Source organism: Aspergillus karnatakaensis (assembly GCF_047715665.1).
Source record: "Aspergillus karnatakaensis strain CBS 102800 unplaced genomic scaffold BJY04scaffold_37, whole genome shotgun sequence".
Lineage (NCBI taxonomy): Eukaryota > Fungi > Ascomycota > Eurotiomycetes > Eurotiales > Aspergillaceae > Aspergillus > Aspergillus karnatakaensis.
In genome coordinates this window covers 233,137-259,274 of record NW_027395749.1, presented here as the reverse complement: position 1 = coordinate 259,274, position 26,138 = coordinate 233,137, and the positions used below count along the sequence as shown (strand labels likewise).

At 52.7% G+C, this 26,138-nt stretch overlaps 10 protein-coding genes across 10 annotated transcripts; 3 read left to right on the top strand and 7 right to left on the bottom strand.

Moving 5' to 3' along the window:
• Nucleotides 1-242: 242 nt before the first annotated feature.
• BJY04DRAFT_229074 (class V chitinase Chi100) lies at nucleotides 243-4,679 on the bottom strand (the record flags this gene model as incomplete). Its single annotated transcript, XM_073718977.1, has 4 exons — nucleotides 243-1,150; nucleotides 1,206-1,516; nucleotides 1,574-1,694; nucleotides 1,742-4,679. 4 exons carry the CDS (start codon nucleotides 4,677-4,679, stop codon nucleotides 243-245), a joined length of 4,278 nt encoding a protein of 1,425 aa, XP_073569353.1.
• Nucleotides 4,680-5,522: 843 nt separating this feature from the next.
• Nucleotides 5,523-6,878, bottom strand: BJY04DRAFT_208654 (uncharacterized protein; the record flags this gene model as incomplete). Its single annotated transcript, XM_073714013.1, has 3 exons — nucleotides 5,523-5,722; nucleotides 5,780-6,409; nucleotides 6,464-6,878. 3 exons carry the CDS (start codon nucleotides 6,876-6,878, stop codon nucleotides 5,523-5,525), a joined length of 1,245 nt encoding a protein of 414 aa, XP_073569352.1.
• Nucleotides 6,879-7,665: 787 nt separating this feature from the next.
• Nucleotides 7,666-8,802, top strand: BJY04DRAFT_208653 (LysM peptidoglycan-binding domain-containing protein; the record flags this gene model as incomplete). The annotated part of the gene is made up of 2 exons (XM_073714012.1): nucleotides 7,666-7,857; nucleotides 7,906-8,802. 2 exons carry the CDS (start codon nucleotides 7,666-7,668, stop codon nucleotides 8,800-8,802), a joined length of 1,089 nt encoding a protein of 362 aa, XP_073569351.1.
• Nucleotides 8,803-9,002: 200 nt separating this feature from the next.
• On the top strand, nucleotides 9,003-11,486 carry BJY04DRAFT_229066 (putative protein kinase; the record flags this gene model as incomplete). The annotated part of the gene is made up of 1 exon (XM_073718976.1): nucleotides 9,003-11,486. One exon carries the CDS (start codon nucleotides 9,003-9,005, stop codon nucleotides 11,484-11,486), a length of 2,484 nt encoding a protein of 827 aa, XP_073569350.1.
• A 220-nt stretch (nucleotides 11,487-11,706) lies between these two features.
• BJY04DRAFT_220130 (putative toxin biosynthesis protein) lies at nucleotides 11,707-13,071 on the bottom strand (the record flags this gene model as incomplete). The annotated part of the gene is made up of 3 exons (XM_073716777.1): nucleotides 11,707-12,529; nucleotides 12,574-12,682; nucleotides 12,738-13,071. 3 exons carry the CDS (start codon nucleotides 13,069-13,071, stop codon nucleotides 11,707-11,709), a joined length of 1,266 nt encoding a protein of 421 aa, XP_073569349.1.
• Nucleotides 13,072-14,752: 1,681 nt separating this feature from the next.
• On the bottom strand, nucleotides 14,753-17,736 carry BJY04DRAFT_193684 (TTC39/IML2 family protein). Its single transcript, XM_073711943.1, has 7 exons — nucleotides 17,651-17,736; nucleotides 17,125-17,555; nucleotides 17,049-17,066; nucleotides 16,892-16,968; nucleotides 16,763-16,829; nucleotides 15,724-16,706; nucleotides 14,753-15,674 (listed from the first exon to the last, which is right to left on the bottom strand). The coding sequence occupies exons 2-7, from the start codon at nucleotides 17,207-17,209 to the stop codon at nucleotides 14,841-14,843; spliced, it is 2,064 nt and encodes a 687-aa protein (XP_073569348.1). The 5' UTR covers nucleotides 17,210-17,555; nucleotides 17,651-17,736; the 3' UTR covers nucleotides 14,753-14,840.
• A 783-nt stretch (nucleotides 17,737-18,519) lies between these two features.
• BJY04DRAFT_193679 (proteasome regulatory particle lid subunit SEM1) lies at nucleotides 18,520-19,852 on the top strand. Its single transcript, XM_073711942.1, has 4 exons — nucleotides 18,520-18,787; nucleotides 18,916-19,036; nucleotides 19,159-19,629; nucleotides 19,727-19,852. Exons 1-3 carry the CDS (start codon nucleotides 18,676-18,678, stop codon nucleotides 19,190-19,192), a joined length of 267 nt encoding a protein of 88 aa, XP_073569347.1. The 5' UTR covers nucleotides 18,520-18,675; the 3' UTR covers nucleotides 19,193-19,629; nucleotides 19,727-19,852.
• Nucleotides 19,714-21,351, bottom strand: pgkA (phosphoglycerate kinase pgkA). The gene is made up of 3 exons (XM_073721341.1): nucleotides 21,131-21,351; nucleotides 20,647-21,073; nucleotides 19,714-20,594 (listed from the first exon to the last, which is right to left on the bottom strand). Exons 1-3 carry the CDS (start codon nucleotides 21,194-21,196, stop codon nucleotides 19,822-19,824), a joined length of 1,266 nt encoding a protein of 421 aa, XP_073569346.1. The 5' UTR covers nucleotides 21,197-21,351; the 3' UTR covers nucleotides 19,714-19,821.
• A 429-nt stretch (nucleotides 21,352-21,780) lies between these two features.
• On the bottom strand, nucleotides 21,781-23,523 carry BJY04DRAFT_93863 (Mpv17/PMP22 family protein). The gene is made up of 5 exons (XM_073721340.1): nucleotides 23,284-23,523; nucleotides 23,040-23,156; nucleotides 22,418-22,748; nucleotides 22,204-22,370; nucleotides 21,781-22,153 (listed from the first exon to the last, which is right to left on the bottom strand). The coding sequence occupies exons 1-5, from the start codon at nucleotides 23,347-23,349 to the stop codon at nucleotides 22,070-22,072; spliced, it is 765 nt and encodes a 254-aa protein (XP_073569345.1). The 5' UTR covers nucleotides 23,350-23,523; the 3' UTR covers nucleotides 21,781-22,069.
• A 489-nt stretch (nucleotides 23,524-24,012) lies between these two features.
• On the bottom strand, nucleotides 24,013-25,924 carry BJY04DRAFT_229064 (TRAPP trafficking subunit Trs65 domain-containing protein; the record flags this gene model as incomplete). Its single annotated transcript, XM_073718975.1, has 4 exons — nucleotides 24,013-24,201; nucleotides 24,249-25,365; nucleotides 25,416-25,688; nucleotides 25,750-25,924. 4 exons carry the CDS (start codon nucleotides 25,922-25,924, stop codon nucleotides 24,039-24,041), a joined length of 1,728 nt encoding a protein of 575 aa, XP_073569344.1. The 3' UTR covers nucleotides 24,013-24,038.
• Nucleotides 25,925-26,138: the final 214 nt, after the last annotated feature.

The window sequence follows — 26,138 nt, the reverse complement described above, 5'->3', positions numbered from 1 at the left end:
GCATATGAAATCCTGCTTCTCTCATCATGTAAACGATCACCCACCAATCCTATAAACCCTACTCACACCCGTCGTGGGCACTCCAAACACAAATCTCCTACTAGATTCTCAATCATTCAGTGGTTGCCAGTGTTTTACTCGAAGAAGATTATATAACTATAAAATGGAGGTCATCTACCAGACTGTGAAAGATATCTTAGAGTTGTCTATAACAACAACTGGTTTACTCTCCACCAACACTCCTACAACCTCGCAGCAGCCGTAGGCTCCGGACCACTATTCTCATCCCACGTCATCGGCACATACTCCTCATGCTCCTGTACCGACTGAATTCCTGCCTCCTCGTTGAGAGGCTCATAGAAGGCCTGACACTCCTCCAGCCACTCTTCCGAGAACGGCGGGAAAACGGGCGTAGTGAGTTGTTTCTCGCCATCGCGGGCCTTGAGAGGTTGAACCGGAGAGAGATCATACGCTCGCGGTTTGTAGATGTCCTGGCTAGACTGGACCTCGTTCCCGTTTCCAAGATCACGCTTGATCGGAGGACCGATACCCCCGCCTTCGCAGGAGAGCCTGGGTCCACCGGCTGAGACGATGGCACGCTCCACGCACCCGGCTTTGATGAAGAAGGGCAGGGTGAAGTAGACGTATGCGTAGGAGTCGTCGGTCTCGTCGCTCCACTCCCAGCTGGCGATTGCGCCGCAGCCTTCTTCTTCGTCGCGGAGGGCTTCGCCGCCGTCTTCCTCGGCCCAGTTGTCGATGTTGTAGATCTGGAAGGTGTAGAAGAAGATAGTGTCCCAGAACATGCAGTCGGCTGTGGGGGTTGGGTCTGGGGGGCGCGTGGTGGTGGTTGTCGTTGTTCTTGTGGTTGTGGTGGTTGTGGTGGTGATGCCAAAATGCTCGCTGGCTGCCGACATGACCTCGTCGTGGATGGATGATAAGTCGCCTGCGCCAGGCATGGCGGTTGGGAAGAGGTCGTCTTGGAGAGAGACGTACAAGATTGTGTGGTCTGGGTCGTCGTCTTCTTCCTCATCATCGTCGTCGTCATCATCGTCATCGTCATCGGGATTGTCGTTGTTCCCACCGCCGCCGCCAGGGGGACCGAACACCCCGGGTGGGCAGAAGGGGCAGTCGGGGTTACAGAAGAGAAGACCTAAAGCATGGTAAGTCAGAGCAGAGTGGCAAGAAGCAGGACAAGGTAAACTCACAAGGCGAGCCACATCCTGGGCATCCGGGTGGCGCTGTGGGTGTTATATTATCTCCTGGGGACACCGTCGGGGTATTGATGTTGATGACAGGGTCTTCATCGTCAGGGTCTGGGGTGGATGTGGGATGAGGGTTTGGAGTGACTGTAATTTGAGTAGGGGGCAGCGTTGTTCCTCCGATAATTGTTGTTGTGCCACCGAGGGTCCTTGTCTCTGGGGGTGGTGAGTAGGTCGTCGAGTCCCACACTACAACATCATGGGTGATGGTCGTTGTTTCAGTTGCGCCGATAATGGAGGTGGTTCCGCTTAGCACCCTGGAGAGGCAGTGTCAGTCACAGTCATTATCATTGTGGGCTATTAGGGCTGCATACGGGGTAACGCTGATCTGGAACGGAGGGGGTTGCACCGAGCTGGTCAGAATAACGACCGTACCCTCGTCATCTGAGTCCTCACTAACAGTGACTCCCCACACTGGAATGGCAGTAGTTGTCACTATACACGTTAGCTGTGTACTAATAGTCATGCATGTGGTGTCTTACCCGGAGGAATCGTAATCACCGTCAACCACGACTCGGCCTCATAATACCTGCTAGTTGTGACTGAGCCATCAGGAAGCGTACTCGTAGTAGTTGCCAGCGCAGAGTATGTGACGCTGGTGGTCCAGGGCTCAAAGCTGATGGTAGTCGGGGTTGCCAACGGCATGGGAGGCCAGATGAGAGATGCACCGGGGGGTGCAGTCACTACAGGGTTGTCAGAGAGCCAGACCTCGGGGTCGATATAGTATGTTCCGCCAGAAGAGCCATCTCCATCATTGCCGCCGTCTCCACCACCATTCTCGCCCTGTAGATCTACGGCCCAGTCTGCGGTCCCCAGAAAGTTCAGCGTGGGATAGAGAGCCTCGCGGGTCTCCTTGTTCTCCGGCTTCATGTACGCCACCCACTGAGTCTCGTTGAAGACAACGATATCCGAGTATGATTCTTCATCCCAGAGATCTTGGGCGCTAGGGTTTGTGCGCAGGATTTCCCCAATCTCAAAGTCCGAGATGTAGCCTGGGGTTTCTGTGCAGCGTCCTGGGTATGCGCCGGACTCAGGGCCAGTATATGTGCATTGCTCCGTCCAACACCCAGGGGTCGTCATCTCAAATGAACGGCCATAACTGCTGACACCGACAATGGTCATGTCAGAGGGCACACCAGCCTTGGTGATCATGGACAGCGCATTGAGCGTCTCGGTGAGATTGACGTGAGAACGGAGGCAGTTACCTAGTCCTTGGTCGTAAGAGGGACAGCCTGGAGTCGCGTACTTGTTGATATAATCCCACTGCCCGTGCAGATCATAGGTCATAAACACCAGGTAGTCGGTGACCATTGCAATAGCATCAATAGGAAAGTACTGCAGGTACCAGAAAGAGGCAGGACCAGTGACAGACGAGGTTCTGCCCGCAGGCAGTCGGCTTTTAAGCTCGCTCAGCAAGAGGAAGAACCCAGTAGCCTCATCCTCGTGACCTGGGGGAATGCCAGGGATATCGGGCTGGGCTGGGTACTCCCAGTCCCAATCGACGCCGTCCAAGTCATACTCCTCCATAAAGTCAAGGATGTTTGTGATGAGGGTGTCTCGGTTCTCTGGAGTCTTCACAGCCTCGCGGAAGATGTGGTATGTCTCCGGTTCTGTTGAGAAGGCCCATCCGCCGACGGCCACAATCTTCTTGATGCCGCTCATGGCCAGGAAGAGTGGAAATTGGTCGTCAACCTTGTCAATGTTAATGGAGAAGTCTTCGTTGAGTTCGATGAATGAGTAGTGGATGTGCGTGTAGACGCTGCTATCAATTGAGTTCACGCTCATCCGCAGACACGGTCGGTCCCAGCTCCAGGCTTCAAAGTAGGCAATGTTGTAGTTATCGCTAGGGGTGTCTCCAATGATGATATCCGTTCCGCAGTTGGAGATGCATCCGTTTTCACCGGGAGCAGCGGTTCCTGGGGCCCCGGTTTCCGATTCAGACTCGGTGCAAAAGTCACCCGTAGTGCCGCACTGCCCCCAGATATTGCAACAGGCGTTGAGAGGGCATTGGTTGAGAAGGCTCAGGTCAGTTCCTGGGGGTGCCTTGGCTGTGTCATTGACCTGTGGTCCACAGACAGCGTTGGGGACGCTTGCTGGCATGGGCGGGTAACCTTCGCTCAGGCAGATGTTATAGTCTGCGAAGATCTTCTCGCAGCCATTCCAGCCCCAGGTGTCTTGGTTAAACTCCTCAATCTCCTCGTTGGTCAACCCGTTGGCTGCTCCGAGTTGCGAACAGTCGTCGCCCGTTTTGACCAGATAGGCAAAGCAGTAGCCATCCTCGTCAGGCTTGGGCCGAACATCAGGAAGGGTACCCTCACTGCAGCAGACATGTTGTCCTGGACGCAGCGATCCGCAAAAGGTAGAGCCCGGGTTGTACTCGGTGAACTCAGCTGGGGTGATGCCGCATTCTGCAGCAAGAGAGGCGCAAGAATCTCCCCCCTCCACTTGAATGGTTCGACACTCATCACGACGCCATGCGCGCTTGGCGGAGTTGGTCGTTGTACCATTTGATGCAACGGGTGCCATAAAACTCACTCTCTGCCACCCATTTGTTGCTCCCCGGTTCTGTGGGGTGGAAGTGCAGGTGCCGTTTTTCCAACTCTGCACTCCACGCTGAACAGCGCCCAAGTCGCCAGTTGTATCGACCATAATACCCAGAGAGTACCTGGCTAGAGAGTTGCAAGCCTCGACTGTGACGCTATTTGCAACGGCGCCATCGTCTCGGATCTGGGTGATAAGGAGATCCAAAGCCTGGCCAAGGACACCCTGGCCTGCAAGGCCTGATCCGCCGTAAATACCCACAGCAAGATCCCGGGCATAAGCAAACTTGATGGTCTCATTGCAGCTGGGGTTGGAGAGTACAAATCCCTTCAAGTTGTCTAGAGCCGTAACAACATCCTCCACACGCTCCGCAGAGGAAGGGCCGGAGGAAACACGATGCAGCGCAGAGGTCTTTCTAACTTGATCGACTTCATCAGAGGCGCAGGTTGCAGTCGAGTCGGAACTGGTCTCGCCGGTGTAGTCAGCCGTACAAGCAGAGATGGCAACTTGAGAATTGCCGTCGTCGATGGTGTTGGAGAGCGCAAAATCAACCAGCACTGGCTCGTTGCAAGCCTTGTCGAGTCGGCCTAGACTGCCGTAAAGATACCAGGCGCTGGTGTCGGGGCCGACAGTACTGCAGCCCACGGGACAGCTGTCCCTGCCCTGGTAATGCAGGTTGGAGTACTTTCCCGACAGCACGGCTTCAAGAGCACTTGCGCTGTCAGTTGGCCTGCCAGGCGTTGGTCCCGTTGCAGTCTTGATTGAGAGTGAAGCCAAGTATGCATTGACAGCATCACTGGCATTGCTTGCTGCCGATACCCCTGATAGATGCCATAAGACAGCCAGGGGAATGGCGGCTGCCAAAGACGGGGGTCTCATGTTCGGAGAGCAGAAAGAAGATTGAGGGAGGAGGTGAAAGAGCCTCCAAGGATGCTTGAGGAAGAAGGGCAGGAGGTCCTGAATTGGAGGGCTTATGAAGGCCACTGCAGGTGGATTGCTTTAAGCCAGATTAAGCTGAGCCTCCTCGGGCAGACCTCCTTTACTCTCCTTTCCCCCGTGGAGGGTTTCATTCGGCCGGTGACTCTGACTTGGGATCATGTCACAAGGCAACTGTAACTACCTGGTACAAATTGCGGCTGTAAGCTGAACTATGCTCGCTTGCATCCTGTACTCCTTCAGCTGAACAGAGTAACATTTTAATATAAGTATAATATAACTAGCGCTGAAGGGGAGCGCAGAATGCACCACGTTTCCGGTAGTAGGTCCCTAGGTCCCTGGATGTGCGCTGACCTGCAGAAAATTAGCGTGTGAAGGCTCTGCTGCTCCTGCATGATTAGCGTAGAAAGACTCATAGCTACTCATTTACTCTGGCGAGTCATGTCCTGGTGTCTTTCTCGCCACCTGCAGCATGCAGGCGTTGCATGATGAGGGGTTGACCGTTATACACCCCTGTAAGGCTAAATTAGCTTCTGTTTAATGCACGCCATGAGGGTATTAGGCGTCGGATGTCAGCAGTTACAACAACAGTTGTAAGCTGTCTCCAAATCTTGGCTGCATGCAACCGAAATTGGATTATTTATTCAGTTGTAGAATCAGGAATCAGCTGTATGATACTGTACAGAGCTACCTGACTATGTAGGATCCAATTGCTAGACTATCTGACTCCCATGAGACTAACTAGTAGGGTTACATGCTGCAAGCACGCCAACTGCCTTGTGCGTCTTACTGTCCCCGATTCTGATTGAACGGGTCTGAAGCTTTGGCAGGGAAAGGAGAGATGTACAAACAGGGCTCTTCGCTTGCCGGGGCACGTAGATAGAGATAGGCGGCGGTGGCAATGAAGGTGAATGTCTCTGGGTTGTGGGAGTTTCCAACTCTGGTGTCCGTGCTCCGAGCCTGACTTAGAATCTCGTGTGCTTGGTCTGGATGGAGTAGATTAGCGGAGTTCAGAGGCGATGGGGAGATAGGATTAAGCATACACTTCTGATCTTTGGTGTTGTCGTCATCGGTGAGATGGTAGAGCTCGTGGTAGAGAGTCGCGCTCACGGGCAGCATCATGTTCAGGGCTTCACTTTGGATGCGCGAGCCGGCGCTTGGATAGTTGTCTTCGTCAATCGCCTCTGCGAGGGAGGGATAGGAATGAGCACCTCTGGAGGGATCGAAGGACGGGGGGCAGAACAAGATGTGCCTGTTCGCTTTGCCGAATTCAAACTCTGGCGCTCGAATGGTGATTGGCGGCCAGGAACTCGTAGGCCGCGCGGTTTTGGCGTAGCGTCGCCTCCCATCCTCTGGATTGGGGTCGCAGAGGGTATCTCGACCGGCGTAGTCGAAGTCATATCCCTTGAAGCTTTCGAACCAGAAAGCCCTAGTCTTGCTGTCGCTGGACGCCGAGGGGAAAGCGTCTCCAAGCCTGAGGTAAGTCTTGACGCCAGTCTCCTCATCTTCAGTGGCAACAACATCTTCTCCATTCTTGTCCTTGGTGACCGCCCTGTTCCAGTCCTGTATCTCGCCGGCCTCGGGTCCGCAAAACATGCGAGGCTTCTCACCGGCCACTTGAGGATTCTCCAGCCCACCTCCAGCAAGAAACTTGGAGACACGCGCAATGTGGTCTGCAAACGTTACTTATCCGTGCTGCTCTGAGCAAGTGCAAGGGGTGTCAATACCTCCAATGTTCTTCCAGACTTGTTCATTGAAGTCGTCGTCCAGATCCACTTGTCCGCTGCGGTCAAACTGGATACCGAACCAGGTAAACCAAAGAAGCATCTTGGATCTATCTCCTGCGACATTTCGATGCAGCTCTTCAATGGCGGCATGGAGTAGCATGGACTCCTCCACCCACGCATCTAGAGTAGCCTCCTGCCCCTGGCATCCTCCTGGTCCGTCATCCAGCAGAAAAAGATCAGCTGCTGTCTTTGGATCCAGGAGCTCGCCATTAGGACCAGTTCGGACTCTGCGAAAGAGAGTCAAGGTCTCGTTGCGCTCCTCAACATCTGAGAAATAATCTCCAGCGATTGGGGAGCCGTTGGCGAGAACCGCAAGCACGAGGGGAGATAGCAAAGCTGAGTAAATCCAGCGCATTGTGACCGAGTTCACAGCGAACGTAAGAAGTCAACAAAAATTGGAAAGGTCGATAGAAGAGAGATGGATGTCCAAGGCGGACGGGGAGGCTGGAAGCTGATAAGAATAGTTACTACATGCCCTAGTACAGTATAGTATCGTTGATGGTCTGTAACTTACTTACTGTATAGGAATGCAACCTAATGTCATCTGGTGAGATTATCTTCAGCCGCTCGCTAGGATCAGGCACAGAGTCCAGCATGTGTTGAGGAATGTAACCTCAAGTCCTCAAGTCTTCTTGGAGAGAACCTCTTCAGCCGCTTGCTAAAGTGGTCACACACAGGGCCAAGACGCCTACTTACTTCTAGTAGGCCTATACTAGTGCTCTAGTCCCTGACAGGCAATCATTCGCGCCACGGACCTCGGGGCCGTGTCTCTATGGCCTGACGAACTATAGTAAATTAACCTGCAACCAAGACCCTAGCTTAATTTCCGCCATACACTGCCACCCTCGCTGTGGGCCCAAGTCTGCAGACTGCGAGGGGCAGCTAATTTGCAAGGATGCAGATCCTCTGCACCGACCTAAAATCTCATGCTCATCGAGTAACCTCGCTTCGCGCTGTATACTCTTCCAGATTAACCACGAGTCAGGACGAGTGCAACTATTCGCGATGGCGGGTAATGCGCTGAGGGTGATAAATAGATGGCCCAGATTAATAAACAGAATATCCTTGTCTGCCATCACCCTCTCTATTTCTTGGATGCTCATGCTGCGAATCTCCCACTTCCTCACCCCCAAACCAGCACCATGAGACTTTTCCAACTTTTTGTTTCTGCCCTTACTCTGTGCCTGGCGGACGCCTACTTGGTGGCTCCGCCAGGAACTCCCGCTCCAGGGTCATCACAGCTCTGCAGTGCGTGGATAGAGAGCTCCTATGGCATGACATGCGACATAATCCGGCGTTTCTACGGCATGACCCAAGAGGAGTTTGAGGAATGGGTGGGTGTCCTTCTATACTTTGACATAACCACCAACTGACCCATTTAGAACCCAAGCGCCGGTAGACTCGGAGACGGTTGCTCCTTGATTGAGGGGTTCTACTACTGCGTGCAGATCAACTTCGTCAGCCAGAGCCCAACCTGGACGGCGCCTCCAACATCCACTACCAGCGCGACTACCTCTACATCTACTGGCGGTGGCATCGCGACGCCCACACCCACTCAGCCAGGCATGGTCGACAACTGCAATGACTTCTACCTCGTAGTCAGCGGCGATTCATGCTTCGATATCGCCGCAGATAATGGTATAGCCCTTGCCGACTTTTACAGCTGGAACCCAGCCGTTGGAACCTCGTGCGGGGGGCTCTGGCCTGACTACTATGTCTGCGTCGGTACCGTGTCTGGAGGTACAACCACCACCACCACCACCACCACCACCACCACCACCAGAACTACAACTACGACCACCACCGGCAACGGCATCTCAACCCCAACCCCCACGCAAGCCGGCATGATCAGCACCTGCGACGACTTCTACCTCGTAGTCCCCAACGACAGCTGCTTCGACATCGCCGCCGAAGCCGGCATCGCCCTATCCGACTTCTACGCGTGGAACCCGGCCGTGGGAACCAACTGCGGCGGGCTCTGGCCAGACTACTACGTCTGCGTCGGCATCCTAGGCCAGTCGCCGACCACGACAACAACGACAACAACCCGTACGACCACGACGACTGCTGGGAATGGGATTGCGACGCCTACGCCTACGCAGGCGGGGATGGTGTCGAGGTGTGATACTTTCTACCTTGTTGTTTCTGGCGATGGGTGCTGGGATATTGCGAACGAGGCGGGGATTGCGCTGGATGACTTTTATGCGTGGAATCCGGCGGTTGGGACGAGTTGTGCGGGGTTGTGGCCGGATTATTATGTTTGTGTGGGGGTGTTGTAGGTTGAATACCTTGTACAGAGGGCGAGCTCTTCAAGTAAATTGTAATGAGAAGCAGATGAGCTGCGAGGTAGTTGGGACTCAAGGAACGACCTGTCTAGGAAGGAGGGCTGTGCAGATCACGTGGCTAGCAATAATCTAACTATAAACCCCCCCTCTCCCCTATTCCCTCCTTCCTCACGCTCTCTCTCACTTCCAACAAGATGCCGACAGGAATCCTAACCGTCAAGCTCGGCTGGTCCTACGGTTTGACCCTCCCAGACTCAACCTTAACCCCTGAGAGCTGGCACAAGCGATGGCGCCCCTATGTGATTGCAGAGTATGCAGGATCCCAGCTCTCCTCGGAAGCCTTGACCTGCACCCCTGCATTAGGAGACATCTCCTGGGTAGCTTGGCACCGGCCGTTTAGATTTGATCTTCCTGCAGGGATGGCAAAGGAGGAGGAGTTGATTTTGTCGCTGTTTGTCAGTAGCTGCGACGACCCTAAGTTTGGGGCTCAGTGTGGGCCTGGGCGCATGTTCCTTGGACTGGTTAAGGTTAATCCGCACCTGATCGGTTCGGGGACACAGAAGCTAGATGTTCAGGAGGGGACTGGGGGTATGAGTCTGGAGATCTCGTACACTGAAAAGGAGACTCTGCCGTTGACGGCGAGGCAAAGTTGGAGCGTTCGTGGAAGGAAAGGAAGAGATCTGAACGTGGTCGACCATTGTGACCTATTCTATGTTGAGAAGAAAGAGTCGGGCAGAAGCTATGGATTGGAGATTGTTGATGTTCAACCCCAGGGTTGTGGTAACATTGCATCTAGCCTGAGCCTCCACTCTGGTATTCAGCATCCTTTTATCGCACCGCTTATGTTCGCATTCATCTCCCCTGACACTGATAGCCAGTTGGAACTCCTTTCGCCACTTGGTAGCGGAGGATATCTTTCCCACCATGTGCAAAGACAGCGACGGCTTAGCATTGCCTCGGCTAGTTTTTATGCTGCGGAGCTGATCTGTCTACTGGAGTACTTGCATGGAAAGAACATTGTTGTTGGTTCTCTGAGGATAGAGAATATCCTTCTCGATTCGTCCGGTCATCTCAGCTTCTGCAAACCCAGTCTCTTCGCGTTGGAGCCGTCGAAGGCCGGCGACTGCATTTTGCCCGGCTTCTCGCCGTATCCATCACCTGAGGTTCTCCTCAACAGCACAGAGCCTTCTCGAGCCGGGGATTGGTGGAATCTGGGAGTCATTCTGTATGAAATCCTGATAGGGGTCCCCCCGTTCTACCACAATGATCACAGCGAGCGGAAGCAAAGGATCATACACAATGACCCCCCGCTCCCTGTGGCGCTGCCATCAGATCTAAAAGATATTCTAGCCAGTCTCCTTGAAAAAGACCCGACACGCCGCTTGGGTGCACATGGCGTCCACGGGGTAAAAGCACATCCATTCCTTGCTGGTTGGAAGTGGGATGAGTGCATTCAGCGCAAACTTGAACCGCCATTTAAACCTCATGATGCAGCAATGGTCTTCTGGCGCGAGCCCCATACATATGAAGTCAAAGTTATGCAGCACTTGGGAGGAGAATGGGGAAAACTTGATGAATTTATGATGGAAGTGATGGGATCTGTACGGTCAGCTGGTGGTAGTGGAAATGCCATAAGCAAGACGAATAAGGACGCTCAACAGGAGGAATGGGACTTGATATGGGAGTCAGCTAAAGGAAAACTCTACTTCTCGAATCTTTCCACTAATCAGAAGGTTACTGCCAAACGCGAGGGAGAGGAGGAGCAGGAGGCTGCGATGCAAAAAGAAACGACAACACCAAGGACAGTATCTGAATGTCCCACAGAACAACAGCTAGAGGAAGCTCTCGCTGCAGCACTGCAAGCCGGCTACAACAGCCATCTCTTTTCCCAGCTCCTCAACTACAGCCCTAATCTCAACTTCCGATTCGTCGACTCCAACGACAGCCTCACGTGCAAACCAACAACACCACTAGAATACGCCGTCGAGCACGAAAGACCTGATCTAGTGCATCTCTTCCTAGATCACGGCGCCGACGCAGACTTCACCACCACCAAGCCATCCCGAGAAGGCCCGGCCCTCATCAAGGCCGTGCTACAAAACTCACCCGATCTGGTAGAAAGCTTGGTAAAGAGAACAACCGACCGAGTCGCACGCACCAGAGCCCTCGCCCTCGCAGTCGAGCAGCAAGACACCGCTCTCGTCACGATCCTACTCGCCCACGGGGTGCGCTGCGACTTTGAAGACTCAGACCAGCCTCTACCTCCCAATCCCTTCTACTGGGACTACGACTCGAATCTCTCTCGGACAATTAGCCTGGAAGATCTAACGCCGCCGCTTGTCCGGGCTGCAAGGGTAGGTAATCTGTCTCTGGTCCAGTTGCTACTTGAGCATGGCGCCGATCCGAATGTTGCGTACCATGATCTTGGTGGGCGAAGGGAGGGTGGTGAGGTCAGGGATTCGAAGATCCCTGCTATGTTCTCCTGTGGGAGGGCTGTGCAGATTGCTATGGAGATGGGATATCATGAGGTTGTTAGGGTGCTTGTTGATGCTGGGGCGGACGTTGATCTCGCGCAGCCGGTTTGGTGTGTGCCGGGGCATGTTTGTTTGCCTGTGCCTAGGGCTGCGTATTTGGAGATTGTAAATGGGTTGATGGGGGTTGCAAAGGGGAGGAAGTAGTATTTATGCTGAGTGACTTGCTTTCTGATTCAAAGAGACTCTACAACCCTTACCAGCTAGCCTCCTGCTAAGGCCTTAGATTCGGCATTTTTCTCAACTCAAAGATGAAGATCTGTCAACTATTGGCCCTGTGTATGGTACTTCTACAGAGGCCGGGAGAGAGCCAGCATTGTGGATATACACAGTGTATATATAAATTGATCTGGACGAGGTAATGGTGCTAAAGCTTCGAATCAGACCCAGGCCGCTTACTCCCCATCGGCCTCTGTGCAGCCTTTAGAGCCTCATCAGACAGTCTCAGCATCTGCTCATCAGAGTTCTTGCTCTTATACCCCTGCCAGAACTTCTCATCCTCCAGCCATCCCTTATACCACCTTCCAATCCAATCCGTGGACACCTCAGCACACCACCCCACCTGCTCAAAGACAAGCGTGTGTGTTCCATCCTTCAAAACAGCCCTCTCGACCATTCCCTTCGCTGTGCCGCCGCTCCCGCCAACCCCGGTCCCTGTGATGTGCACTTTGCTTGCCCGTTTCTCCCCTGGGAAGAGGTAGCTTTTACCGCCGAAGACCCAGAGAACACCGGGTCGGAGGAAGGGGAGATTTCGGAACGAGGACCAGCATTCGGGCCGCGAGAACAGGGCGGATCGTTCCTTCTGGGCATCCCAGTCAGGAAGTAGGAGTCTGTCGAGACCGGCGCTCTCAGGCTCGAGATTTGGGACCATGAAGCTCCATGACTCCTGGTGCTTGGTTGTGGTTAGTGTCATGGCTGTCTTGGGGATTTTTGGATCCGTCGCTGGATTGTAGAGGCTCGTGGGCACAGGCCGCAGTCCAAATCGTATATACCGGGCCCGGGCGCGTGGGTCCCACGTTCGAAGGCTCTTGGTGAGTGATGAGGTGGCTTTCTCGGGAGTTTCCCATAGATCTCTGCGGCGGGATGAGATGAAGGCTGGGTTTGGGCCGCCGAAGGGGGCGTCCAGGATGACGGGCTCGAAGAGAATCAGGGTTGATAGGAGGCGGGGGTGCATGATGGCAAGATTGACACTGTGTACTTAGTGAAAGTTTCTGGGTTTGGCGCGAGCACTCACAGTTGAGCGCACCCCATGCTATGCGCTACGCCAATAATTGGGCGGGGAATCTCGTTGCGAAAGTGGTTGACCATATGTAGTAGATCGCGTGAGTGGTCGTACCAGTGTGCTAGTTCATCTTGTCAGCAGCTGTTGACACACAGTGATACAGAGGGTAAGCTGACTTTGATCACCCTGCACATCCTCATTCAAGACCCCGCTCGCGCCCTGGTTAGAGACATCGGCCACCCAGATCCCACGCAATGGCACGGACTGCCTCTGCAACTGGCGATACAAGTCTTCCCACAGCGGCTCATAGACTTCCTTGGGCGATCCGTTTCCCGGTACACCGATGATGGTGACTGCATTGTCCGGGATTGGGGAGGTCTGGTCCAGCGGTGTATACTGCTTTATGGAGAGATTCAGGGGTGTTTCCTGGCGGCATTTGATACTTTGGGGAAACTCTCGGATATGTTGGCCAGGAAGGACGTGTTCTACAACATTAAAGGGGAAAGCCATGATGGACAGGATGAGAAGGAGAGTTGGCAAAGTGAGAGAAGTGAGAGAGAAAGATAGACGGTGGGGCGCCCAACTAGCTCAGCTGTCAGCATTAGGTATTTACAAAGGGAACCCTTGTTCAGTATCTACTCTGCAATCTAGTGAGTAGAACCCCATCAGAATCTTTCAATCAAAAGCTGTCTAGCCTTTTCATCCCCCATCTTCTTCACCAGCGCCAGCTCATGCCGCTTCAACTCAATATAGTGCCGGACTAGCCTCTCCCCAAGCATCACATCCAGCCCTCTACAGCCACTCTCTAATTCCAACAACGAATCATACATAGACCGGGGTAGCAGTTGAACCTTTTTCTCATCAGGCACAGTCTGTAAATTCGGCCAGGTGAGTGGCTCACGGCCCTCCAACCCTAACATACCGGCGCTCAACACCGCCGCCAGAGCAAGATACATGTTCGCCGTCGCTTCCGTAAGTCGTATCTCCCAGTGTCCCGTCCCGATCTTACGGATTGGTACCGTGCGATTTTCCGTGCCCCATGCGACGCAGTCGCCTAGTAGAAACTGACCGAGCCGCTGGTACGAAACCTCCAATGGTAGGAGGAATGCGCAGAGACTCGGTAGTCGCTTCAGCATACCCGCAAGGAAAGATTCTTCTTGCTCCAGCCGTGTAGGCTGGAGAGATACGTGCATGTGTAGGCCGTTCATCTGCGAGCTTCCTTGCCCAGTATTGACAGTCGGTACGGGCGACATAGTCACCATGCAGCCGTGATTGCTGAAAATCTGCTTCAAAACGCTGTGCACGAGCACGAGCTGATCGACGGCCTGTAGCGGGGGTAACGGGCCCAAGGCAATCTCGTACTGCCCGCGCTGTGACCCTTCTGTATGGAGGCTGGTGATTTGGACGCCGAGGGTGCGGAGATGCTGTACGCTTTCTTCGACATACCCCCAACATGGGTCGAGGAGGCCAGATACTGCGAAGCCACCTAGGCCGCGGCTGTAAGGGACTGCAAGCGGACCTTCTTCTTCCGCGTCCTTCTTGTGGGACAGCTTCATCACTTGAAACTCCAGCCCAAATCCTACAAGGAAGTCCAGCTGATAGGTCTCTTTAGCCTTGCGCAAGACCCTTACGAGTGCCTGTCGCGGGCAGAGATCTCCGTTGGGCAAAGGACACGACGGTGTTGTTTCCGAAACCCCACACATCACGGTTGCTGTGCCTGGTCTGGCACTCTGCTTGAGCGATGACCAATCTGGGATCAACCAATGTACGCCGCATAACTCAACACCGCGCATCATAAGCTCATCCACCGTAGAATGGAATGATATCGGAGGGGTGTGTAGGACCTTGCCATCGCCGACCAAGGCAAGAACTGTCTCAAGAACAAGGATCTTTGCCCGAAGAACACCTGAGTAGTCGATCCACTGGAACCGGATGAAGGTGGTGTCGGGATTTGTCTGGCGGAGCTTCTCGATGGCGAGGATGGGGTCTGAAGGGGGGTTCATAGTGATCAACGATGATTGGATTTGGGACTGCATTTCGAGAATCTTGAGAATGATATCGGTGAGAAGAAGACGTGAGGGAAATTCTTGAGATGACGGGAGGTTGGCGTTGAAGTACCAGGCAGAACTTCCGTGTAACCCATGGGGTTAGTTGCACAGCGTGCAGTCCAGTAAGCAGAAGAGAATAAATTGCCATTCGGTCAAAATCAGTCTATCATTGCAAGCTAACGGATATACATGTACAAATGTCGTTTATATGATATGCACATTCTGAAGCACTCACTCTAGTTGAACAGAGTGCTGGTTCTCCCACTTTGCAACAGCCTCCAACGCAGCCGTCACCTTCAGCCCAAAGCGAGCCTCCTGCTCGTAGCTCTCCCAACGAGCCGCCTTTTGCAGGTTTTCCTTGCACTCTCGCACTCGGTCCCGCTCAAGGATCTGTGAGTCCCTAGATTCCAGCGACTTTGATTGCTCGAGTGAGGACAGGCCATGTTGCACGATGTATGTGGGCCGCTCCATCCACAGATTTGCTGCCATCTCGAAGTGCGCGACCGGATGAACCCAATCATCCTTGTGGCGGCCCTTGAAGACAGATCGGTCGAGTGGGAAGACCTCCGTGCGGAGGATCTCCTTCGCTTCCTCGTGTCGGCGCATCGAGCGTAGCACTCCCGCACGCAGAAGCTGGTAGATGCCTTTCTCCTCAGGCCCCTCGCGAGACCACGTCCTATTGGCTTCGGATTCGGACCAGGAGAGTCTGGCCAAAGACTCTGTAAGCTGGTCCTGTGTCATGCGGCTATGTCCGTTCCAAAAGAAAATCATTTCCTCGATAGGGTCGACACCAATAGCGTCGACAAAAGGAACGTTCCATTCCTTTGCGCGCGCCTCCCATTTGGCGATTTTTCGGACGACAAAAACATCGAATGGAAGCTGGCGGGCCATGAACTTCTTGGTTCCTGCAAACTGGGGTGCCTTGTGGAGAAGTTTTACGGCGGTTTGAGCATGTTCGTCTGCTTTCTCTGGATCCGTTGCAGCGAGCTCTCTGTAAAGACTGACATAACAGGCTCCTGCTATATAGAAGTACAAGGCACGAGACCAGGAATTGAGATCGGCACACTATGCATGGTTAGCTCACCTTTGTAGCAAAGAATTTGGTGATACGAACGTCAACGAAAGCTTCAGAGCACAGTTCGTACTTGTGGAGGTACATCGCGTTAAGGCTCTTTTCAAACACCTTGAGCGCCTCGACCTGTTTCAGGGGGCTTTGCTCCTTCGTGCACAAGAGCTCCAAAGCCAAATCAAGCCTGTGGTTGGCACCTTTCATGCGGGAGTCCTCAAGAAGCCAGAGCTGGCTCTTGGGAAATCGTTCCCTCATCCGGGTCAGGAGCGCTTCGAGCTTCTCTTGAGGGTAGCCTTGAATGTCCCCATCCTTACCAGGCACAGCATCCGGCATGATGTCGCAGTAGCGAACAAAGGCGTTGTAATATCCAAGAATGGTCAGCGCCGCAATGGCACCCGGCAAATTATGGAATTTACTAGCTTGCCATAACAGCTTCAACGCCCGTTCCTTGTCTCCGTGGAATCCGACGATGCTCAAAAGCCTGCTGAACGCAGGGGGGACCATCGAAATGAGAAGGAGAAGAACACCATAGCAGAAACTAGCTCCTGAATGTATGAAGACATCAATTGGATTCTTGAAAATATCAGAGTCTGGGTCGAGGTTGATCAACTCTGATGTACTCGTACTGCTCGATACCGGGCCAGCCGCAGATTCGTTGAGGTTGAGATCAGATAGGTTCTCAGTCACTGTAACAGCACCGTCTTTGCCCTTTAGAGACGGTGTTGGAGAAGGCGCGTTGCTAACTCCCGCCGATCTCGATTGCATGAATTTCTCCTCCATCTTTAACACCGCGTCCAGCGCGAAGTAGGCTTTCCTGAGCTTATAGAACCCTTTGATGCTTTCTGTGAGACTCTCGTTGAGGACGCCGACAACAGCGCTCATGAGTCCAGCCATTGCCTGGCAGAGAACGAACTCCGATCCAGGTGCATAGATTTCCGAGTGATAAATATATGGCGACTGAGCATGGCTTTTCGCGCGCTGCTGGTCGCTGTACGCTTTGTTCTCGGCATCATTCAGTCGCTCCGCCGCTAGAAGATGAGTTAATGTGACGGTGTAGGCACAGACTGGATGAAGACCATCAAACCTTGGCGCATGATATCTTGCTCAAACCCTAGAGTTGCCTTGATGAACATCACCACGGCCCTTCCAAGCTGTAGGATTATTTGGGTCAGTGGAGTCGCAACGCGGTTCCGGGCTCGAAGACTAAACGCACCAGGTGAAAGGACGAGTTTCGACCTGAGAGACCAGCCTCGGCACCATCAACATCATCGTTGAGAATAAGCTCAGCGGCTGTTGGTGTGAAAGATCAAAAGGGTAAGATTAGCGCACATCATCTATGTAGTAGACAACGATCGTCAGACCAGGCGTACCTTTGATGGCGTCCTCCACTGCAAAGGTGTTAGGCAACTGAGTACACAATCGCAGGAATGAGGGACCAATACATACAATCCTGCAGTTCTGACGAAGAATCTAGCGACTGCGTTGAGCCATTAGGACTGGGCTTTTTACCCCCAAACCAGCCGCCGAACATCTTGTAAAGCGCGAGTCACCAGCGACCCTGAAAAGTAGAGGGTAGAGGTTTTATGTGGCGTTGCGACTCGATTCAATCGTTAGAAATCAAAGAGCAGGCCGGGTGTTCCGAAACCCGCAAGACGAACGGTGGAGATTGTGGACTTCCCATCAGATAAATTGTGAGAGCGGAAAGTTCAAGGACCATAACCCCTTGTGTCACAGCGATGAATAAGAGGCAGAATGGGTCGAAACTTCTGCAAAGGCAAAAGGCGAGAGGCTGAGGTCACGATGGAAGTTATAACGACGAGGAGGCCGTGGTACTCGAAGCGAGCGGCGCAAGACGAAGCGATCAAATGGGGAGGAGACTAGCCGTGGTCCACCGGGGAGGCGGAGCATCGCAGTCAGCTTCTGATCGCGAGCTGAAAATCAAGAAACGCAGGCGATAAGAGCGATAACATACGGACTGATCTATATCAGAAATGCGGGGGCGCAAGGGATTGTTCGGGCAATGTAAAACAGCTGTTTTAGGCAAAGATCAAGAGCCTCCGGTCGAGGAGAGCAGATCTCACGGGCCTCGTGCTGGCTTGCTGTATACACCCATTCTGCCTCTGGTGACCGCCGCGGCATCCTCGTTCCGACGGAGCAAATGTTCAATCAGGGTCCGTGACATCATTCCACTCGGTGTTCAATGATATCTTGACACGCTACCTACCTACAGTAATATACCTACAGATACTTGGAGCACTAATTCTCGAGGGATCTCATACTGCAGGAAGATCTCACGGGCCTAACATCTATTGGTCTTACACAATTCTGCCTACTCCGTAGGTAACGTGGAAAATGGAGCATGGATCATCTTGCGTAGCGCCGGAGACTCGGGCATTGTGATATCGCTCCGGGGCTGGGCAGGGTCCGGGTCTCCGATCGTCGATGCCTTGTCAAAAAGCGTCAAAGCAAACAAGGCTTGAAGAGGCTGAGAGAGCATCCCTCACGGACGGGGGACATAACCCCCAAGAGGCTGGATGGCTTACCGGGTCAGCCTTGCTGTAGCTGAACTAATAGGCCAAGAGTAGGATTTCAACTGGGGGGCATTAGCAGTCATTGGGCTGATAATGGAAGTGAATGGCATTTTGCATCCTTCGAGGATGCTCTAGGATTTGAATGTTTGTACCAAATCCGAATGAAAAAGATTTGTTTAAGGAGACGAGAACACTGGCAGTTGACTGTAGTTAGTTGGATGCGGACACACAAGCCAAGACATTTGACACCTGAGGCACAATAGCAGAGCGGGACCTGGACCTCATCTCAGATCTACCTCATCCATCCTCAGCTTGTTCTCCGCAGCACCTTTCTTCCTCAAACCCCTACTCCTGTTAATTATTCCTTGCCGACTCTATTCCTCCTTCCCCCCGCCGAACGGGAATCTATCTACAACAAATAATTCCACCTGATTCCTCTCATTCCACTCCCTCCTCCACCGCCACAATGTCAAACACGCAATCCCAGGATACGAAGCCCGAAGCTTCACAACAGCCCCAACAACAGAAACCCACTGTTTTAGAGGAGGACGATGAATTCGAGGATTTTCCCGTTGATGGTGAGTAGCTTCCTTCTTTCGACGCCTGTCACTCGTTACCGCCGTCGGAATGTGAGACTTGCACGCAGGCGGCGACAGACCCCCACGCAAGGAAACAACATACTAACGACCTATGTTTGTGCCTACAGACTGGTCCGAAAATGAAACCGAGCAAGCCTCCGGCTCAACCGCGAACGGGAATAACGTCCACCTGTGGGAGGAGAGCTGGGATGACGATGATGCGGCCGAGGACTTTTCGAAGCAGCTGAAGTATGTTTCCCATTCCTAGAGGTCTATCCGAATAGAACTCTGGGCAAATCTCCTTGCTGCTCCATCTTTGCTATGAAATCAGCTCTATTATGAAGCCTACTAACCTGCTTTTCTCACTGCAGGGAAGAACTCAAGAAAGTCGACGCCTCACGCTAATAGATCCGTTACATCGAGAATACCAATACCACTGCCAATCCACTATGAACATTGACATTAATAATCCATATTTCAAAATCCGAACATGATGACTCCTCCATCTGCGTACCAAGTCTCTCAATACGCGTCTCATATTATCCTCTATCTCTCGGCCACAATGGAAGAACGTAAACTCGGTAAAAAGGGATTATACAGGGAAACTTGATACGCCAGTGGCGCTTCAGAGCATTGAACGGTCATCTCAAACCTGCCGATGCGAGATTAGAGCTGCCAGTAGATACCAAGTCAGCTAGTAACGATGCGGAGAGGGATCCATCGGCATCAATACGTGACTCTGGGTGTTGAGGCGAAACTAGCTGCGGATTCCATCCCAGGACGAGATTAGCATAGACGAAATGTAGCCAAGGTAGCATCACTTCACAGTCTAGGGCCCGAAGCTATACACTCAACTCCCAGTCAGAACTCTGTTTCAGGAATAGGTCGACGAATAAATAGATAAATGTTGATTTATTATTTAACGTCATGGTACATTACATTCATTCAAATAACCTCCCCCTCTCTGTATATGAAGGGTATTTCAAGGTATATCATCGCGTCTTCTAGAAGGAAACACCCCACTAGAGTATCATTTACTTACTTTTCTCAGACAGAGCAGCAACACCGGGCAGTTCCTTGCCCTCTAGCAGCTCCAACGAGGCACCACCACCAGTGGAAACGTGGCTGATCTTGTCCTCAGCACCGTACTTCGCGGCAACGGTAGCAGTGTCACCACCACCAATGATGACGGTAGCACCGTTCTCAACGGCCTTGACAGCAGCGTCGAGAGTAGCCTTGGTAGCAGTAGCGAAGGGCTCGAGCTCAAAGACACCAGGGGGTCCGTTCCAGAGGATAGTCTTCGACTCGGCGATAGTCTCCTTGTACAGCTCAATACTCTTCTTGCCGACATCTAGACCAAGCCAGCCGTCAGGGATACCCTTCTCGTCGGTAGCATAGTCGGTGTTGGCGTCGGCGCCGAACTTATCGGCAGTGACGTAGTCGACGGGGAGGACGACCTTGACGTTGTTCTTCTTGGCCTTCTCGATGATGTTGCCGACGATCTCGCTGCCGTCCTTGTCGAAGAGGCTGTTTCCGATCTGGACGTTCTCGAGGGTCTTCTTGAAGGTGAAGGCCATACCGCCGGTGATGATAAGGCTGTTAACCTTCGGGAGAAGGTTGTCGATGAGCTGGATCTTGTCGGAGACCTTAGAGCCGCCAAGGATGGCGAGGAAGGGGCGCTGGGGCTCCTCAAGGGCCTTGGCGAAGTATTCCAGCTCCTTCTTCACGAGGAAGCCGGAGGCCTTCTGGGGGAGGTCAACGCCGACCATGGAGCTGTGTGCGCGGTGGGCAGTGCCGAAGGCATCGTCTGTCTGAATCAGCGTCTACTCATTCATGACCAATATTGTTCCAGCACTCACTGATGTAGATGTCACCGAGGGCAGTCAGTCCCTTGCGGAACTCAGCAACCTTCTCCTTATCGGCCTTGACCTTGTTACCCTGCTCGTCCTTGGAGCTTCCCTCCTCTTCAGCGTGGAAGCGCAAGTTCTCGAGCAGGATAACCTGGCCGCCGGAGGCCTTGTTGACGGTCTCCTCAACCTCCTTGCCAACGGAGTCCTTGGTAAAGATGACATCGCGCTTGAGCAATTCCTCAAGCTTGGCCTTAACGGGCTCCAGGCTGTACTTAGGGTTCACCTTGCCATCGGGACGACCGAGGTGGGACATGAGGATAACGGCCTTGGCGCCGTTGTCGATAGCATACTTGATGGTCGGCAGAGCACCGACAATACGCTGGGGGTTGGTTATCGTCTTGTTGTCCTTCTTGTCGAGGGGGACGTTGAAGTCGACCTAGTGATGACACGGACATTAGCGGTCTTCCAAAGACTCCTGATTAGCTTGACATACTCGGATCAGGACACGCTTGTCCTTGAGATCAACATCCGTGATGGAGAGCTTGCTGGTGAGAGACATTGTTGCAGGAGCTGTGAGAGGGTACCTAAGGACTCGGAACAACAAATTGGGGAAGATCAGGATAAATAAGCCGCGTCAGGAGACTACACGACTGTATAAGTAAGAGAAAATGCTGAAACCGTATCACGGTGAACAGTGGCGGGGTAGAAATCTAAGAGCTGCCATTTGTTTTGGCGGCAATGGTGGGGCTGCCCGGTGAAGCAGAGCACGACTCGGGCTGATGCGGGACTGATGTCACTGACTCCAGGGTAACTCGACGGCGCAACGGGAGCCTTCGGGCCTTCAGGGCAGAACATTGAGCCTGCGAGGGATCAATAGCCTCGGATCGAGCCATGTAGAGGTGCAGTCACGCTCCGTCTTTCCGTAGACCTATATAGCAGCCGTGCCATTTTCGTCCTCAAGGTCCTGAAACCCCTCCTTATGCGACTAGTCGATGACGAGCTTCTCTTACGTTGCTTGGTCAGAAAGCGCCGTGGGCTAGAGCCTCTCGATTGCATGATAACATTCAACATTTTATCTTTAGCTCTTCATAACCCTGTTTGGGTAATAGGAGAGTAAACAGACGCCCTAACACCACCTGGGGATGGCATGATTCCATCCAGATTCAAAACGCCTAAACATCCAATGGCGCGAGCAGAAGACCTCAGAAAACCAAACAAGACCGTGACGCGATGGGCTGACGAGCACCAGCCAGTGGTACTATCTCCCAAAAACAAAAGGAAACTGATTGAGACAGGCGCGCAGCCGTATAACACAGAGAGCTAAGTGTCCGCTAAATCTCGTAAGTCTAGCTGCTTGGCCGGCTATAGGCATCTCTCGAGCTCGAGCTCGGCCATAGATGCATCCGACGGTACTGGAGCCGTCTTGATGTATTTAAGCTTCGAGCTTCTCATCTTCAGAGGAGTTCGTAAGAGAAAGGTACGCAGTCCAAGCAATGCCGACGGAGGAGACAAATGGCTGCGCGAGAGGTTAACACCAATTCAGATACGGCTGCAGTTCATACTTACGATCTGGAACTGGATGGGAACAACGCGGAAGTTGAGAATCTGGACTGCAGGCCAGAGGACGAAGTTGGCCTTAAGAGTAGGGAGGTAGACGTCCTGAATCTTGCGTGTCAAAGCCCGCTTTCCACCTCCTTCAGCGACGGTCATGAACGTGAAGAAGCACACCAAGCCTACAACCTATTAGCTTTGAGAGTTATTACTGGCTCGAAGTCCATACCGAAGGGTGCAAAGAGAAGCTGATCGAAAGCCACTCTCTTCATCGCGGACATGGTAGGGTTCTTTTTGCCAAGTGGGAATGTTCTCGACAGGAAGCCGAACCACTTGAACTGGATCGGAGCCATAAAGAAACCATACGACATGAACCGCGTGAGCCGCTCAAAGTCGAACGGTGGGGGTGCATTCTTCTGGTGTCCCAACTCTCCCAGAGTTGGTGGCCTCTCCTTATCCAAGTCGCGGATTTCGATCGAAAGATCATCATTCTGTGCTCCCGGTCGTGACCTGAATGCTGTGATCAATTGCGCGACAGTATCAGCAACTCCACCAAGAATCTATGATCCGTTAGCTGTTGCATCAAGCAGGTCGGCAGAGCTAGATGGACACTCCCACAAAACCATCGCTTCAAACACATAACCCGCACTTTATTTCCAGTGACGCAGAGGTGTATGTCCAGAACTTGATGATGGGAAGCTTTCCCGAGTGTTCCGGAGCTCCGGTCGAAAACAAGCCTTCTTCAAAAGTCGTCGCAAGTCTAGATCAACAGCGCCCCCCGGAAAATTGCAGTTTATGTGTCTTCGGCGGATGATGTGTGCAGTCGCTCATGCAAGCCCAGGCTCTCTTACCGCGTTCGTGACCATAGTTGTGAGAACCGGCTTCTCCGAATAATAGGCGTTGAACTTCGCCGCGAGCCTCGTAGCCGCCGCCATCTCGATCAGGAAGATTATTGTATGAAGTAAAGGCTATTGACAAGCAGTATTGTATTAGTATAAGCGTTCAATGACAGACTCAGGTGAGAAGAGTTCGCAAGGGAGAGAGATAAAAGAGACGATCAGAAACGGGGGAGAGATAAGAGAGCACACGACGTACCAAGCGACCGTAGATATATCTCCTATTCAACGCATCCAAGACTCTGCGGCGAGTTCCGTAAGACATATTGAGAACGGCTGGGGACGCAAAGAGGAAATGAAGCTAATAATAAATGTGGAGGAAATGAACGAAGGCGAAGGTGGAAGATCCGGTCGGCGCCAGTATGACGCAAAGGAAGTTCTTGACAGAAAAATGAGGAGCGACAAGTGGATGCCTCAGAGTGACCCAGTGCGGCCGGGGCCCAGAGTGACGATAGAGGGGACTCCACGAATTAGATAAGGATAGAGTCGATCAAAGGGAAGCTCTTTTTGTGCTCTCCAGACTGCTCCGTAGATAGATGTGTTGAAGGGCAGAGGATGAAGAATATTGAAGAGTTTGGTCGAGTCCTTTTGAGCGACCGACCCCTCCCATGTTTTAAGTCGGATCCGCCTCCAACGCCTCTAAGCGCTTGGCTACGAATCTGCGATGCCCTGACCCCTGCCCTGCCACCATTCCTACGCTAGTGGTTTGACATGGATCTATTCTGTACTTAGGGAATCGAAGTTCTCTCATTGTCTTATCCAGATACTGTAGATCTCTTTGGGTCTTACTGTGGCAGGCAGCTGAATTTCAATTCCGTCATGAAGCATGGATGTCTTGAGACCTATGCTCAGATCTCACACCTCGGCTGCATTCTCCATCCCAAATGAATTATACGAAGTACGTAGCGCAGGGTCCTGTGGGAAGCTTGCCAGTATCGTTGAATATGGTCATAACTATACATCCTGTCCTAAGGACAAGATATCTGGAAGATCCCGGATATCGGTGGTTTCGTTACTATTTACATCAATTAGGCGCACGGATTCCAGCCGTAGAGAACCAACTGCCAAGGGGAGGAACTTCAGTTCAGTCGCAAAGCAGGTGCCAGGTAACAGTGGTCTAGAACAAAGTTAGCTCACCCCCGAAGCGCAAGAAGAAAAACTTACCCAACGCGGACGTCCGTGCTTAGACAAACGAGATCTGCTTCTTGTCCAGCCACGCTCTTCTGCATGGCATGAACAATATTGTCATCTGTCACTGCCTCCGCAACCTGATCACTCCTGCGATTCGACATTGATGAGGAAGATGGTCGGGCCACGTGCCCTCTAGCATTAGCTACTTTACGTCGGGGAATAGCAACCATGGCGAATTTGCGAGGGGTCGTAGAGCGATTCACAATAAAGACGCTCCAGGAGAATGGCTTCCCGACTTCAACACTTGGTGGGCCAGAGAAGGACATAGTCACCCCCATATCGGTGGTAGAATAAGCTCTCCCTCTCATAGAGAATCGGTTTGTCGGAGTTCCCATTGCTGCAGCTGCCTGGCTTGGCAGGGTTGAGAGACTTGTAGGACGATTGATGCGCTGCAAAGCCTGACTAGGGCCGCCGAAGTTCGGGTTAAGGGCCATTGAGAAATCAATGTTCGTTGTCCACTGCATCAAGATCCGCGGGGTACAATTGTCCGCCACTTTTATGGTTGCCTCCAAGGAAATGTCCAAGACACTCATGGACACTGTAGTTGAAGAATCCGGCCCATCCTCTGGGGTCAGCTTGTAGATCAATGTAATATCATCGCGTGGGTAGCACTTGACTGGCGGGACAAGCCCAGCGCTATCTGTCAAAATCTCAATTGACCCTTCTGAAAGCCGGAGGTCTGCCTTATCAAAAACTACCTCACAGTTCAAGAAGGGTGTGACTTCGAAATCGAGGTTTGCGATAGTCGTCGGTTGACCGGAAAATGTATTCAATCTAGAATACCGTATTCTCGCACTAGCAGCCGGCACTATACGCAAGGGATGACCCGACTCTTGGTGGACGTTATATATAGGGTCTTCGTTATATTTCGCAGGTACGACTCGTAGAAGCCTGGAGGCTGGGAGGAAAGGGTCTTTCTGGCCAAAGGCCGGGTCGGTTGTGAGAGGTTGTAGGACGTTGGTAGACGCAGGGATCATGGACGGTAGATAAGCGTCTTCACGAGAGTCACGTTGTCGAGTCTCTGCGGGGTTGAGGCTGGCAGAGGCGATGAAGATAACAGAGGGATGTTGGATGCGGATACGGGGACGCTCTAGGTCGCGATTAGCCCAAGACGCCCCAGCAAAGGAGCCATATCCATACTGAGAAAGGTGTCGATGCTCCAAATAACATATACATGGTTCCCCTCTCCGCTTTCACCTTCAAACTCATTCACAACGAGGAGAGGGTCTGCCAGGGAGTCGACTGCCCCTGAGAAGATCAGATCCCGCGTGGGCGTTGGGTTCTCCGCGACGGCCTCGGCCGGGTCAATAGCAAAGGCATCGAGCCGTATGTCGAGGTTTTGGAGATGTGATTTCAGGCTATTTTGCGAGCAATTGGCGAGCCGTAGGACAATGCGAACTGTGCAGAATTCATCTGTACCAAGCTATATATGAGTAAGAGACAAGCTCGGTGAGGGTACAATATATTAGCTTACCGAAGAACAGGAGAGATCGCTGGGGTATATAAGAAAGAACAGAGGGCAAGTCGTCAGCACCCTCCTCAAGCGCAGATGTCAATGCCGCTTCTAGATCAATGTCTGAAGCATGCGGAACAACCGTATCTAGAACAGCATGCCTCAGGAACTCTCCTGGGACATCTAGACTTGGCATAGCGAGAGCGACAGGCGCATACCCACCTCTTTCAGTAGTCAGAGACACACCGTCTGCCGAGTTAGCCCAAAAACTGGCGCAAATATGTGCTCACTGGCAATGATGGTTTGTTGCTTCTAGGCAATATTAATCGAGCATGCGGTGTTGGGACGGGGAAGGCATGCAAACACGGCAAACATTGGTGACTAGCCCGAGGAGCTTCTCGCGACGCTTT

Coding starts and splice junctions, on each gene's coding strand:
- pgkA (XM_073721341.1), bottom strand. CDS start 21,196: ATGTCTCTCACCAGCAAGCTCTCCATCACGGATGTTGATCTCAAGGAC. Junction 21,074..21,130: donor ACAAGCGTGTCCTGATCCGA/GTATGTCAAGCT, acceptor TGTCATCACTAG/GTCGACTTCAACGTCCCCCT. Junction 20,595..20,646: donor CCTCGGTGACATCTACATCA/GTGAGTGCTGGA, acceptor TGATTCAGACAG/ACGATGCCTTCGGCACTGCC.
- BJY04DRAFT_193684 (XM_073711943.1), bottom strand. CDS start 17,209: ATGTTCGGCGGCTGGTTTGGGGGTAAAAAGCCCAGTCCTAATGGCTCA. Junction 16,830..16,891: donor GAAACTCGTCCTTTCACCTG/GTGCGTTTAGTC, acceptor ATAATCCTACAG/CTTGGAAGGGCCGTGGTGAT. Junction 16,707..16,762: donor GCAAGATATCATGCGCCAAG/GTTTGATGGTCT, acceptor CTCATCTTCTAG/CGGCGGAGCGACTGAATGAT.
- BJY04DRAFT_193679 (XM_073711942.1), top strand. CDS start 18,676: ATGTCAAACACGCAATCCCAGGATACGAAGCCCGAAGCTTCACAACAG. Junction 18,788..18,915: donor CGAGGATTTTCCCGTTGATG/GTGAGTAGCTTC, acceptor TTGTGCCTACAG/ACTGGTCCGAAAATGAAACC. Junction 19,037..19,158: donor GACTTTTCGAAGCAGCTGAA/GTATGTTTCCCA, acceptor TTCTCACTGCAG/GGAAGAACTCAAGAAAGTCG.
- BJY04DRAFT_93863 (XM_073721340.1), bottom strand. CDS start 23,349: ATGTCTTACGGAACTCGCCGCAGAGTCTTGGATGCGTTGAATAGGAGA. Junction 22,749..23,039: donor CAACTATGGTCACGAACGCG/GTAAGAGAGCCT, acceptor AACGGATCATAG/ATTCTTGGTGGAGTTGCTGA. Junction 22,154..22,203: donor TTCCCATCCAGTTCCAGATC/GTAAGTATGAAC, acceptor CCTCTCGCGCAG/CCATTTGTCTCCTCCGTCGG.